This window comes from Oncorhynchus mykiss, chromosome 6, assembly GCF_057628025.1.
Source record: "Oncorhynchus mykiss isolate SJ-2025 chromosome 6, ASM5762802v1, whole genome shotgun sequence".
Lineage (NCBI taxonomy): Eukaryota > Metazoa > Chordata > Actinopteri > Salmoniformes > Salmonidae > Oncorhynchus > Oncorhynchus mykiss.
The window spans coordinates 49,900,315-49,913,074 of record NC_143027.1 but is presented as its reverse complement, the minus strand read 5'-3'; the positions used below and the strand labels follow the sequence as shown (position 1 = coordinate 49,913,074).

The 12,760-nt window shown below is 38.1% G+C and overlaps 1 protein-coding gene across 3 annotated transcripts in view; it reads right to left on the bottom strand.

Annotated features, from left to right (window-relative positions):
• Positions 1–6,007: 6,007 nt before the first annotated feature.
• grin1b (glutamate ionotropic receptor NMDA type subunit 1b) overlaps positions 6,008–12,760 on the bottom strand; it is a 55,283-nt gene continuing 48,530 nt past the window's right edge. For 2 of the 3 annotated variants that reach the window (XM_036980378.2, XM_036980379.2), the window contains one exon: positions 6,008–10,310. In XM_036980378.2, the coding sequence (XP_036836273.1) occupies positions 10,245–10,310 (66 nt within the window). In that variant the 3' untranslated portion in view covers positions 6,008–10,244. The remainder of the gene's footprint in view (positions 10,311–12,760) is intronic. The other variant, XM_036980380.2, reaches the window with a different exon arrangement.

Below are 12,760 nucleotides of genomic sequence, written 5' to 3'. Positions count from 1 at the left end.
GCTTATTTTCCCCAGTGTATTTTTCCTTGTGTTTCCTGTCTCTCTGTGCCAATTCGTCTTGTATGTTTCCAAGTCAACCAGTATTTTTCCCGTTCTACTACTTTTTCTAGTCCTCCCGGTTTTGACCCTTGCCTATTTCTGGACTTTACTTGCCTGCCTGACCATTCTGCCTACCTTGACTACGAGCCTGTCTGCCACTCTGTACCTCCTGGACTCTGATCTGGTTTTGACCTTTTGCCTGTCCAGGACCATTCTCTTGCCTACCCCTTTGGATTAATAAACATTGTAAGACTCTAACCACCTGCCTCCTGTGTCTGCATTTGGGTCTCACCTTGTGCCTTGATAAGCCACCCATTACCTTGATGACAGCTTTGCAAAATCTTGTCATTCTCTCAACCAATTTCACATGGAATGCTTTTCCAAAAGTCTATGCTGAGCACTTGTTGACTGCTTTTCCTTCACTCTGCGGTACAACTCATCCCAAACAATCTCAATTGGGTTGAGGTCAGGTGATTGTGGATGCCAGGTTATCTGATGCAGCACTCCATCACTCTTCTTCTTGGTTAAATAGCCCTTACACAGCCTAGAGGTGTGTTGGGTCATTGTCCTGTTGAAAAACAAACAATAGTTAAGCGCAAACCAGATGGGATGGCGTATCACTGCAGAATGCTGTGGTAGCCATGCTGGTTAAGTGTTTCTTAAATTCTAAATAAATCACTGACAGTGTCACCAGCAAAGCATCCCCACACCTCCTCCTCCGTGCTTCATGGTGGGAATCACACTCGGAGATCATCTGTTCACCTACTCTGCATCTATCAAAGACACTAAGAACTAAGAATCTCAAATTTGGACTCATCAGACCAAAGGACAGATTTCCACCGGTCTAATGTCCATTGCTCGTGTTTCTTGGCCCAAGTAAGTATCTTCTTATCATTACTGTCCTTTACTAGTGGTTTATTTGCAGCAATTCGTCCAAGAAGGCCTGATTCCTGCTGTGTCCTCTGAACAGTTGATGGTGAAATGTGTCTGTTATTTGAACTCTGTGAAGCTTTTATTTGGGGTGCAATCTGAGGTGCAAGTTAACTCTAATGAACTTATCCTCTGCAGCAGAGGTAATTCTGGGTCTTCCTTTCTTGTGGCGGTCCTCATGAGAGCCAGTTTCAACATGGCGCTTGATGGTTTTTGCGACAGCACTTGAAATCTTCCGGATTGACTGACCTTCATGTCTCAAAGTAATGATGGACTGTCCTTTCTCTTTGATTATTTGAGCTGTTCTTGCCATAAAGGGGACTTGTTTTTTTAGCAAGTAGGGCTATCTTCTGTATACCAACCCTACCTTGTCACAACACTGATTGACTAACGCGTTACAAAGGAAAGAAATTCCACAAATTAACTTTTTAACAAGGCACACCTGTTCATTGAAATGCATTCCATTTGACTACCTCATGAAACTGGTTGAGAGAATGCCAAGAGTGTGCAAAGCTGTCAAAGGCAAAGGGTGGCTACTTTGAAGAATATAACAAATATTTAGATAATTTTTTATTTTATTATTTTGGTTACTGCATGATTCCATATGTGTTATTTCATCGTTTTGATGTCTTCACTATTATTTTACAATGTTGAAAATAGTAAAAATAAAGAAAAACCCTTGAATGAGTAGGTGTTTCCAAACTTTTGACTGGTTCTGTAAGTATTCACACCCCTGAGTCAATACTTTGTTGAAGCACCTGTGGCAGTGATTACAGCTGTGCGTCTTTCTGGGTAAGTCTCTAAGAGCTTTGCACACCTTGATTGTACAATATTTGCCCGTTATTCTTATAAAATATCTTCAAGCTCCGTCAAGTTGGTTGTTGATCATTGCTAGACATCCATTTTCACGTCTTGGCACAGATTTTCAAGCCAATTTAAGTCAAAACTGTAACTAGGCCACTCAGGAACATTCAATGTCATCTTGGTAAGCAACTCCAGTGTATATTTGGCCTTGTGTGTTAGGATATTGTCCTGCTGAATGGTGAATTCGTCTGTGTCTATTACAGACTGAACCAGGTTTTCCTTTAAGATTTTTGCTGTACTTAGCTCTATTCTGTTTCATTCATCCTAAAAAACTACCTAGTCCAAGCAGACCCATGACATGATGAAAATATGAAGAGTGGTACTCAGTTATGTGTAGTGTTTGATTTGCCCCAAACATAATGCTTTGCCCCAAACAAAGTTTTTTTTTGCAGTTTTACTTTAGTGCCTTATTGCAAACAGGATGCATGTTTTGGAATATTTTTATTCTGTACATGCTTCTATCTTTTCAGTCTGTCAATTAGGTTAGTATTGTGGAGTAACTACAATGTTGTTGATCCCGCCTCAGTATTCTATCACAGCCACTAAACTCTCTAACTGTTTTAAAGTCACCATTGGCCTGTATCTTTGCAGTGACTGGGTGTATTAATACACCATCCAAAGTGTAATTAATAACTTCATGCTCAAAGGGATATTCAATTTGTTTTTACCCCCATCTACCAATAGGTGCCCTTCGTTGCGAGGCATTGGAAACCCTCCCTGGTCTTTGTGTTTGAATCTGTGTTTGAAATTCACTGCTCGACTGATATACCTTACAGATGCAGTAACTGTATGTGTGGGGTACAGAGATGAGGTAGTCATTCAAAAATCATCTTAAACGCTATTGCATACAGAGTGAGTCCATGCAACCTATCTGACTTTTACTCCTGAACTTATTTAGGCTTGCCATAATAAACGGGTTGAATACTTATTGACTCAAGACATTCCAGCTTTTCATTTTGAATTAATTTGTAAAAATGTCTAAAAACAAAATTCCACTTTGACATTATATGTGTAAGCCAGTATTGTGTGTAGGCCACAGACACATACCAATTGAATCCATTTTCAATTCAGGCTGTGAATACTTTCTGAAGGCACTGTATATTTTTGATCAATGGTTGTGTGGTGAAAGAGGACTACAAACACAATTAATGCACAATAAAAGGTTTTGAACGTATGACTGTCTGTATGACTGTCTACGTTACAACTGTTAACAGTTTGGAGTTTTGAACTAAGAGCTTTGAACATTCCCCACATACTTGTGAAAATAGTACCAAAGCAATTTTAAAAAATGTATTTACATTGTAAAAGATGTCTTCAATAATGACATGTTTGATCACACATGGGATAGAAATTATGGAAATGTCATTGCCTACTGTGAAAACAGTTTAATGTACTTTAATTTACAGTGTTGTAGCATACTACATTCAAAGGTCAATTTTGAAATGTTTCTTAACCTTTTTGCTATTGGATGAACTGGTTGTTAAAATAACTAAATTGAGAATATATTGTATCAGTATGTTGTGTTTTGAGGATGAAACCAATGTACTCATTATAGTTCACAGTACACGTATAATGAACAAAAAATATAAACGCAACATGTAAAGTATTGGTCTCATGTTTAAGGAACAGAAATAAAAGATCCCAGGAATGTTTGTCAAATTTTGTGCACAAATTTGTTTACATTCCTGTTAGTGAGCATTTCTCTTTTGCCAAGATAATACAGGTGTGGCATATCAAGAAGCTGATTAAACGGCATGATCCTTACACAGATGCACCTTGTGCTGCGGACAATAAATTATCACTCTAAAATGTGCAGTTTGGTCACATGACCCAATGCTATACAGTGGGGCAAAAAAAGTATTTAGTCAGCCACCAATTGTGCAAGTTCTCCCACTTAAAAAGATGAGAGAGGCCTGTAATTTTCATCATAGGTATACTTCAACTATGACAGACAAAGTGAGAAAAAAAATCCAGAAAATCACATTGTTGGATTTTTAATGAATTTATTTGCAAATTATGGTGGAAAATAAGTATTTGGTCAATAACAAAAAGTTTATCTCAATACTTTGTTGGCAATGACAGAGGTCATCACAAGGTTTTCACACACTGTTGCTGGTATTTTGGCCCATTCCTCCATGCAGATCTCCTCTAGAGCAGTGATGTTTTGGGGCTGTTGCTGGGCAACACAGACTTTCAACTCCCTCCAAAGATTTTCTATGGAGTTGAGATCTGGAGACTGGCTAGGCCACTGAAATGCCTTGAAATGCTTCTTACGAAGCCACTCCTTCGTTGCCCGGGCGGTGTGTTTGGGATCATTGTCATGCTGAAAGACCCAGCCACGTTTCATCTTCAATGCCCTTGCTGATGGTAGGCTTTGTTACTTTGGTCCCAGCTCTCTGCAGGTCATTCACTAGGTCCCCCCCGTGTGGTTCTGGGATTTTTGCTCACCATTCTTGTGATCATTTTGACCCCACGGGGTGAGATTTTGCGTGCAGCCCCAGATCGAGGGAGATTATCAGTGGTCTTGTATGTCTTCCATTTCCTAATAATTGCTCCCACAGTTGATTTCTTCAAACCAAGCTGCTTACCTATTGCAGATTCAGTCTTCCCAGCCTGGTGCAGGTCTACAATTTTGTTTCTGGTGTCCTTTGACAGCTCTTTGGTCTTGGCCATAGTGGAGTTTGGAGTGTGACTGTTTGAGGTTGTGGACAGGTGTCTTTTATACTGATAACAAGTTCAAACAGGTGCCATTAATACAAGTAACGAGTGGAGGACAGAGGAGCCTCTTAAAGAAGAAGTTACAGGTCTGTGAGAGCCAGAAATCTTGCTTGTTTGTAGGTGACCAAATACTTATTTTCAACCATAATTTGCAAATAAAATCATTAAAAATCCTACAATGTGATTTTCTGGATTTTTTTCTCTCATTTTGGCTGTCATAGTTGAAGTGTACCTATGATGAAAATTACAGGCTTCTCTCATCTTTTTAAGTGGGAGAACTTGCACAATTGGTGGCTGACTAAATACTTTTTTGCCCCATTGTATATGTCTGAAGTTTTGAGGGAGGGTGCAATTGGCATGCTGACTGCACGAATGTCCACCAGACCTGTTGCCCAAGAATTTATAGTTCCTTTCTCTACCATAAGCAACATTGTTTTCGAGAATTTGGCTGTACTTCCAACCGGCCTCACAACCACAGACCACGTGTAACCACACCAGCCCGGACTTCCACATCCAGCTTCTTCACCTATGGGATCACCTGAGACCAGCCACCTGGTCAGCTGATGAAACTGAGCAGTATTTCTGTCTGTAATAAAGCCCTTTTGTGAGGAAAAACTCATTCTGATTGGCTGGGCCTGGCTCCCCAGTGGGTGGGCCTGACTCCCAAGTGGGTGGGCCTATGCCCTCCCAGGCCCACACATGGCTGCGCCCCTGCCCAATCATGTGAAATCCATAGATTAGGACCAAATTAATTGATTTAAATTGGCTGATTTCCTTAACTGAACTGTAACTCAGTAAAATCATTGAAATTGTTACATGATACAATTATATTTTTGTTCAGTGTACATTTTGGGTCAATGGCTGTGTGGTGAAAGACATCTACAAACAAATTGAATGCACAATGAAAGGTTTTGAATGTAAGACTGGCTGTATTACAGGTGTTACCAGTTTGGAGTTAAGAGTTTTGAAAATTCACCACATTCTTGTGAAAATAGTACCAAAGCAATAAAAAAAAACATTCATGGAAACAGAGACCTACCCTTTGCGTGGCACTGTGCGCAAAAGCGGACTCGCAACAAAATGGTGTGGTCAAACAGTTTGGTCACATTTTGTCAGCTCATGTGGAGACCTAAATGGTTTTTCAGGTCAAAAAGCCGTTGAGGAGAATAAATCCGGTTTTAAAAACTGGACCTCCTCCATCCTTGGGAGTATCTTTGTACAAACAACAATGAATTGAGTGAGATTAATAGTTATAGCCTATACCTTATCATTGCATCAATATAATAAAATAGAAAGGCTATGTTAGCATTGCATCAATACCCACTCAATAGCAGTGTGTCCTTAGTTAACTAGTTCCTTTCCTAGGCCTACATGTAGATCTAGTGGGCTATATGCTACCTTTATTGTTTAGGCTACTCATCAAAAGTTTAATCAATTAAAGTGTGTCCAAATAGCATTTAATATATCAGGCATTTTATTAGTACAACTGATTTCTATTACAAACATATATTATAATGTATAGTCATTATTCACACAATATAGGAATGATATTCAAAGCACATTTGGTAGTGATTGATAGTTAAGTTATAGTAACTTACTATATCTTAAAGCCCTGCAAAATTGTAATTTTACATTAAAATAATACGGAACTGTGTTGTTGAATATGTTTTGAGTCACCTGAAATGACAATTGAACACTTTACTCACAGTCTGTAATTCTATCACACAATCCAATGTAATCTGTTTTCCCAAGCATTGCAACTACTGAACTTTCTTGGCTAACAGAACAGACATTTTCACAGCCTAAATAAACCCAACTCTTTCGAGTTACAATTCCGAATAAACAGTCTGTTTTGAGAAATTAGATTATCAAATATTTCTACCTCAATTTAAACTTCATTAATAATTATTATACTTACATAATCATTTAGGTATATTTTCAGTATCCATGAGAACATTGACACAACCATAGCTAAACTTCCGATCTCTGGTTGATGGCTACATTGTTACAAGTAATAATTAATATATTTTCCCACATTATTTCACTTGAATGATAAATGGAACACCTATACAAAATTGAGCCCGTCAATACTGAAACCGAAATAAAACATTTAAAAAATGATTCCAGACAGATCAATTAATGTCTCTCTCTAAAATCATCAACATTTAAAACGAGCCTATTGCACAAAAACATATTTTCGGCCCATAAAATACAGGTATAGTAACAGTTACAGGTATATATTTCACATTCTTAATTTCTCACAATTATGAGCAAAGCCCTCATGTTGATTGTTTAAAGGCCCAGTGCAGTCAAAAACGTGATTTTTCTCTTTGTTTTATATATATATATATATATCCACGCCATGTGGTTGGAATAACACTGTGAAATTGTGAAAATTAAAATAATGTCCTTTTAGTGTAAGAGCTGTTTGAAAAGACCGCCTGAAATTTCAGTCTGTTTTGGTGGGATGGAGTTTTGGCCTACCTGGGGACATCACCAGGCGGTAAATTAGTTAATAGACCAATAAGAAAGAGAGTTCCAGTTTTCCGCTCCCCACTCAGACCACTCCCAGACAGTCCTAGCTAAATTCTTGCTTGAGAAATTGCTCTAAGAAGCAATTTTTGACCATTTTTAATTAAAACAATCACAGTACTGTAAGGTACTTAATTGTTACCAAGAAATTATTTGATATTGAGATAAAAATGGCTGCATTGGATCTTTAAGACAAAAGTGCTAAACAGTGTTTCAGATCTTGAGTCAGGAACATGCCAGGATACACTTTAGCTACACCGAAGGATCTCTGACAGGTTTTTGCAGGAAACAAACTTTTTTACAATATATCATTTTTGCAATTAATCAATTTGCTATTGACAGACTAAATGTCGGTGTAAATGTAGTCTGGAAAATAGGAAAGGGTAAGAGTGAGGGATTTTACTCATCTAATCTCACATATAAAGCAAAAATACAGTGATATAGTGAAATATATTATTATATTAGAAATACAAAGTAGTATAAGTCATTAATTTATAGGGTTAACCACACAGCTACAACAGCCATCTTAGCCGATTACCAGAACGCCCCTAAGGTTGACAGAACATGATTTTATATATATATATATATATATATATATATATATATATACACATATACATAATATACACACCACAATAATGTAGAAATCATTACAGGATATTTTGAGCCAAAGAGAGACAATCACTGTCAGTGCAGTTTAGGCTCAAAACATCCAGAAATCATGTACATGTCACAATATCCTCAATAATGTCATGATATAAAAGAGACTATGTAGAGAGAATACAGTGTCTTCAGAAAGTATTCACACCCCTTGACTTTTTCCACGTTGTTGTGTTACAACCTGAACATAAAATTGATTACATTGAGATGTTGTGTCACTGGACTACACAATATCCCATAATGTCAAAGCGGAAGTATGTTTTTAATTTTATTTGACAAATTAAAGAAAAATGATACACTGACATCTCGTGAGTATTCAACCCCTTTGTTATAGCAAACCTAAATAAGTTCAGGAGCAAAAATGTGCTTAACAAGTCACATAAGTTGCATGGACTGTGTGCAATAATAGTGTTTAAGACGATTTTTGAATGACTACCTAATCTCTGTACCCCACACATACAATTATCGGTAAGGTCCCTCAGTCGAGCAGGTCATTTCAAACACAGATTCAACCACAAAGAGCAGGGAGGTTTTCTAATGCCCCACAAAGAAGGGCACCAATTGGTAGATGTTTTTTTTTTTAAAAGCAGACATAGAATATCCATTTGAGCATGGTGAAGTTATGAATTACACTTTGGATAGTGTATCAATACACCCAGTCACTACAAAGGTACAGGCTTCCTTCCAAACTCAGTTGCCAGAGAGGAGGGAAACAACTCAGGGATTTCCCCATGAGGCCAATGGTGTCTTTAAACAGTTACAGAGGTTAATGGCTATGATAGGAGAAAAGTGAGGATGAATCAACCACATTGTAGTTACTCCACAATGCTAGCCTAATTGACAGAGTGAAAAGAAAGAAGCCTGTACAGAATTACAATATTCCAAAACATGCATCATGTTTGTCCTTAATACAAAGTGTTATGTTTTGGGCAAATCTAATACAACACATTATTGAGTACCACTCTCCATATTTTCAAGCATCGTGGTAGCTGCATCATGTTATGCGTATGCTTGTAATCGTTAAGGACTGGGGAGTTTTCAGGATAGAAAAAATAAACAGAAGGGAGCTAAACACAGGCAAAATCCTAGAGGGAAACCTGGTTCAGTCTGCTTTCCACCAATTTCACAGGGCTTGAAGAATTTTGAAAAGAGTAATGTGCAAATGTTGCACAATCCAGGTGTGGAAAGCTCTTAGAGACTTACCCAGAAAGACTCCTAGCTATAATCGCTGCCAAAGGTGCTTCAACAAAGTATTGACTCAGGGGTGTGAATACTTATGGAAATTAGATATGTTTGTATTTCCTTTACAATACATTTACAAAAATGTCTAAAAACATGTTTTCACTTTGTCATTATGGGGTATTGTGTGTAGAGGGGCGAGACAAATGTTTTTTTAATCAATTTTGAATTCAGGCTGTAACAAGACAACATTTGGAATAAGGGGTATGAATACTTTCTGAAGGCACTATATAGGCTATATAGAGACTTGATGTTGACTGATAAATTGATTTGCATTAATGACCATGTAACACTGTCAAATCAACAAATGTAGAGAGCAATTTTCTTGAATGAACAACAACATAGCCTACAGCACTAGTGGTTACCAGTCTATTTCTGTTGATGGCAACTCCTTCACCGATGTCATGCCAAAGACTTTTGGCTCAGAAAGATTGTAGTATTGTTGAATGCTGAGAATAGTCTGCCACGCAATCACTGCTGTACTACCACTGGGAGAATGAAGTAAATGAACACATAAAAGGGGCTAAGACATCTATAGCTAAAGAAAGGGATTGCAGCTGATATGAGTGCTACAATGGACAAAGTGTGCTTAACTCGGATTTACACTTAGATATTAGCATAGCTGTATGCTGCTAATTTATAAATTGACAACTTGTCCATTGTTATTGCCCCACACTACACCGCATTAGCTAATGCTAACAAAAACCTGTCGATAAATGCAACCCAGGAAAACCTTACAATGTCAAATAGTTCTAACTACAGTAGCCTACATGTCTAAGGTTCGTCTAAATAAGTGGAGGTAGTAAGACATTGACAATCACAAAATACTCTTAAACATGATCTATTAAATCTATCGCTTAATGAAATCAGAAACACAGTGCATGACGATGTATTGCGAATGACATGATCAGAAAATGTATATATTTCTTGTTGTTTCACACGTAAAGTACACAACTACATGACTCTAGCAGGCAGATTATAAAAATAAACCTAAAGCTATCATTGTGCTGGGTCAGGCCTCTGTGTGGGAAAAAACAGGTGGTTTGGCTCCATTGTGAATTGGCACAGTTTGTCAGTGGGATGTCAGCTATCCAGTTCCTGCCTGTTGTGTTTGGTGGGGAATGAGCAGAACACATGTTCTATGTGGGTAGATAGAGAACAGGATGGGCAATGGCTCAGGTGGCGTAGCAGCAATGGACCAGCTTCTGTCTCCAAACCAGGATCCTCTCTCTCATTTCAGTCCTCTCATTTCTCTCAATCTCTCACACCACCGTGCTGACAGAAGGGTCTGACAAGTTGAGCTGGCCTGTGATGTCCGTGGGATAAGGCTGCAGAGAGTATGGGAAGAATGCAAAATAGAACAAATGATTTCATCTGTACTCACATCATATATATTCACGGTGCATACAACACAACAAATGTTATGTAACATGATTATGTCATACTTTTCATCAAGTCCCCCCTCAAGGCAGTGTTTGCCTGTGATTCGGAATGGTTGTTTGGACAGATCAAGCTCAGCACCGCAGGGACCCTATGAACTGTGCATGCTGATCAATAAACAAAGCAAGGTCACAGATGTGAGACTAAGCTACAGTGTTGTTGCCAAGTAACTGGATTTTTTCCCGCTGTATGGTATTGATTTATACAGGAACGTGTTGTCCCAGCCCATTTAGCATATTTTGCCTGCAAGTGTAATATGGATTTTCAAATGAATGCTAAATGTCATAACCTGACATTTTGGAGCACAGAACACAATTTATCATCAGTGTTGGGAAGAATTTTCAGTTTGGTGTTACAAAGGGTCTATGAAAGGGCCTATCCTCGGTTACCATGGAAACTGACATGATAATATCCAGGCACGGATGTTTTTGTCCTGCTGAGAAATAGTTAATTTCACCACGGATTACCAATTACCATTGTATGAAAGTGATTATAATGCTGTCGATGAAAGACATAAAGCTATTTATCATTCAAAACTACCACCAACTTAAAAAAAGTTTTATTGTGTCAAGTATTCTTGTTGTGACCAAGAAATCCTTAAAGGAAATGTAAAAAGTTGACATGATACTCCACGAAAATGAGATTGTACCAAGGGTACAACGTTGTGGAACGTTAAGATAGAGATAATCTACTGTATGTAGAATAAACATGCCTTTCTGACATGTAGAATAAGGAAACACATCAGTTTTATTCATGGCATTTATATCTGCGACGTTCAACAACATTTGACTACTGAGCATGTGTGACCTCACTGTTTCCAATGCCGTTACAATTTTAGGTACAGCTTCACATTCCGAATCATAGCTCACAGCACCTCCTGCCAACAGACAGGCGAACAGCATGACAACAGTCTACACCAGTGTTTCCCAACACTGGTCCTCGTATACCCCAACAGTACACATTTTTAGTTTAATCCTGGACAAGCACACCTGATTCCACTTGTCAACTAATCATCAAGCCCTCAATAAGATGAATGAGGTGTGTTTGCCCAGGGCTACAACAACAATGTGTACTGTTGGGGGTACTCCAGGACCAGGGTTGGGAAGCACTGGTCTTCTCCACAACAACCAAGGAGGTGGAAAGAAGCAGTGTGGCATATGGTGTGGATACCGATACTCATAATCCGTTGAAATCCATTTATAAATAAACACTGATATAAAATAATAGGATGGTTACAACAAAAATAAATGGTTCAATTCCAATAAAAGTGTAGGATTTCTTTTGTGGGTAGTTTTAGGCTACCTATTTTTATCACTAAATAATAATACAAAATTAATAGAAAAATAAAATTGGATTGATTGTCTACAGAGACAGGGCTCTGGAAGATTGACAAACTGCTTTGGATGGCACAACCTGGAGGCAAAAAGTAAAACAAAATAAATTGTTTTTGAAAGGACTAAAATGTTCAGCTGACAATACCAATGCTCAACGGACTGGAATACATTCCAATCCTCTGTCTTGACTTTGTAGCCTGGTGCTCCAAGTCTGTTTGTGCTTCAGCCAAGCAAGTCCTCTCTGAGTTCATCCATTGTCACACCAAACATGTATGGCATCACAAAGAGTTAGCTACAGCACACCAGGCTATTATAAAACTACATTCAGTATGAATCCTGCTACAGTAACCATATTTACAGTATTCATGTATCCATATACAGTTCCAGGACTCATGGAACGAACGTATTGAGCTCTGGATAATCTAGTGTAGAAATGATTGTCATTAAATTACCAAGTATTCAACATAAAAACGTTTGTTTGAGATTTATCACCAGGACAATACGCAATCCACAAGGACATAAATGGCATGCATATACAGTGCCTTGCAAAAGTATTCATCCCCCTTGGCGTTTTTCCTATTTTGTTGCATTACAACCTGTAATTTAAATGGATTTTTATTTGGATTTTATGTAATGGACATACACAAAATAGTCCAAATTGGTGAAGTGAAATGAAAAAAATTACTTGTTTCAGAAAATTAAAAAATAATAATAATTGAAAAGAGGTGCGTGCATATGTATTCACCCACTTTGCTATGAAGCCCCTAAATAAGATCTGGTGCAACCTATTACCTTCATAAGTCACATAATTAATTAAATAAAGTCCACCTGTGTGCAATCTAAATTTCACATGATCTGTCACACGATCTCAGTATACATACCATACCTAGACCTGTTCTGAAAGGCCCCAGATTCTGCAACACCACTAAGCAAGGGGCTCCACCAAGCAAGCGGCACCATGAAGAACAAGGAGCTCTCCAAACTGGTCAGGGACAAAGTTGTGG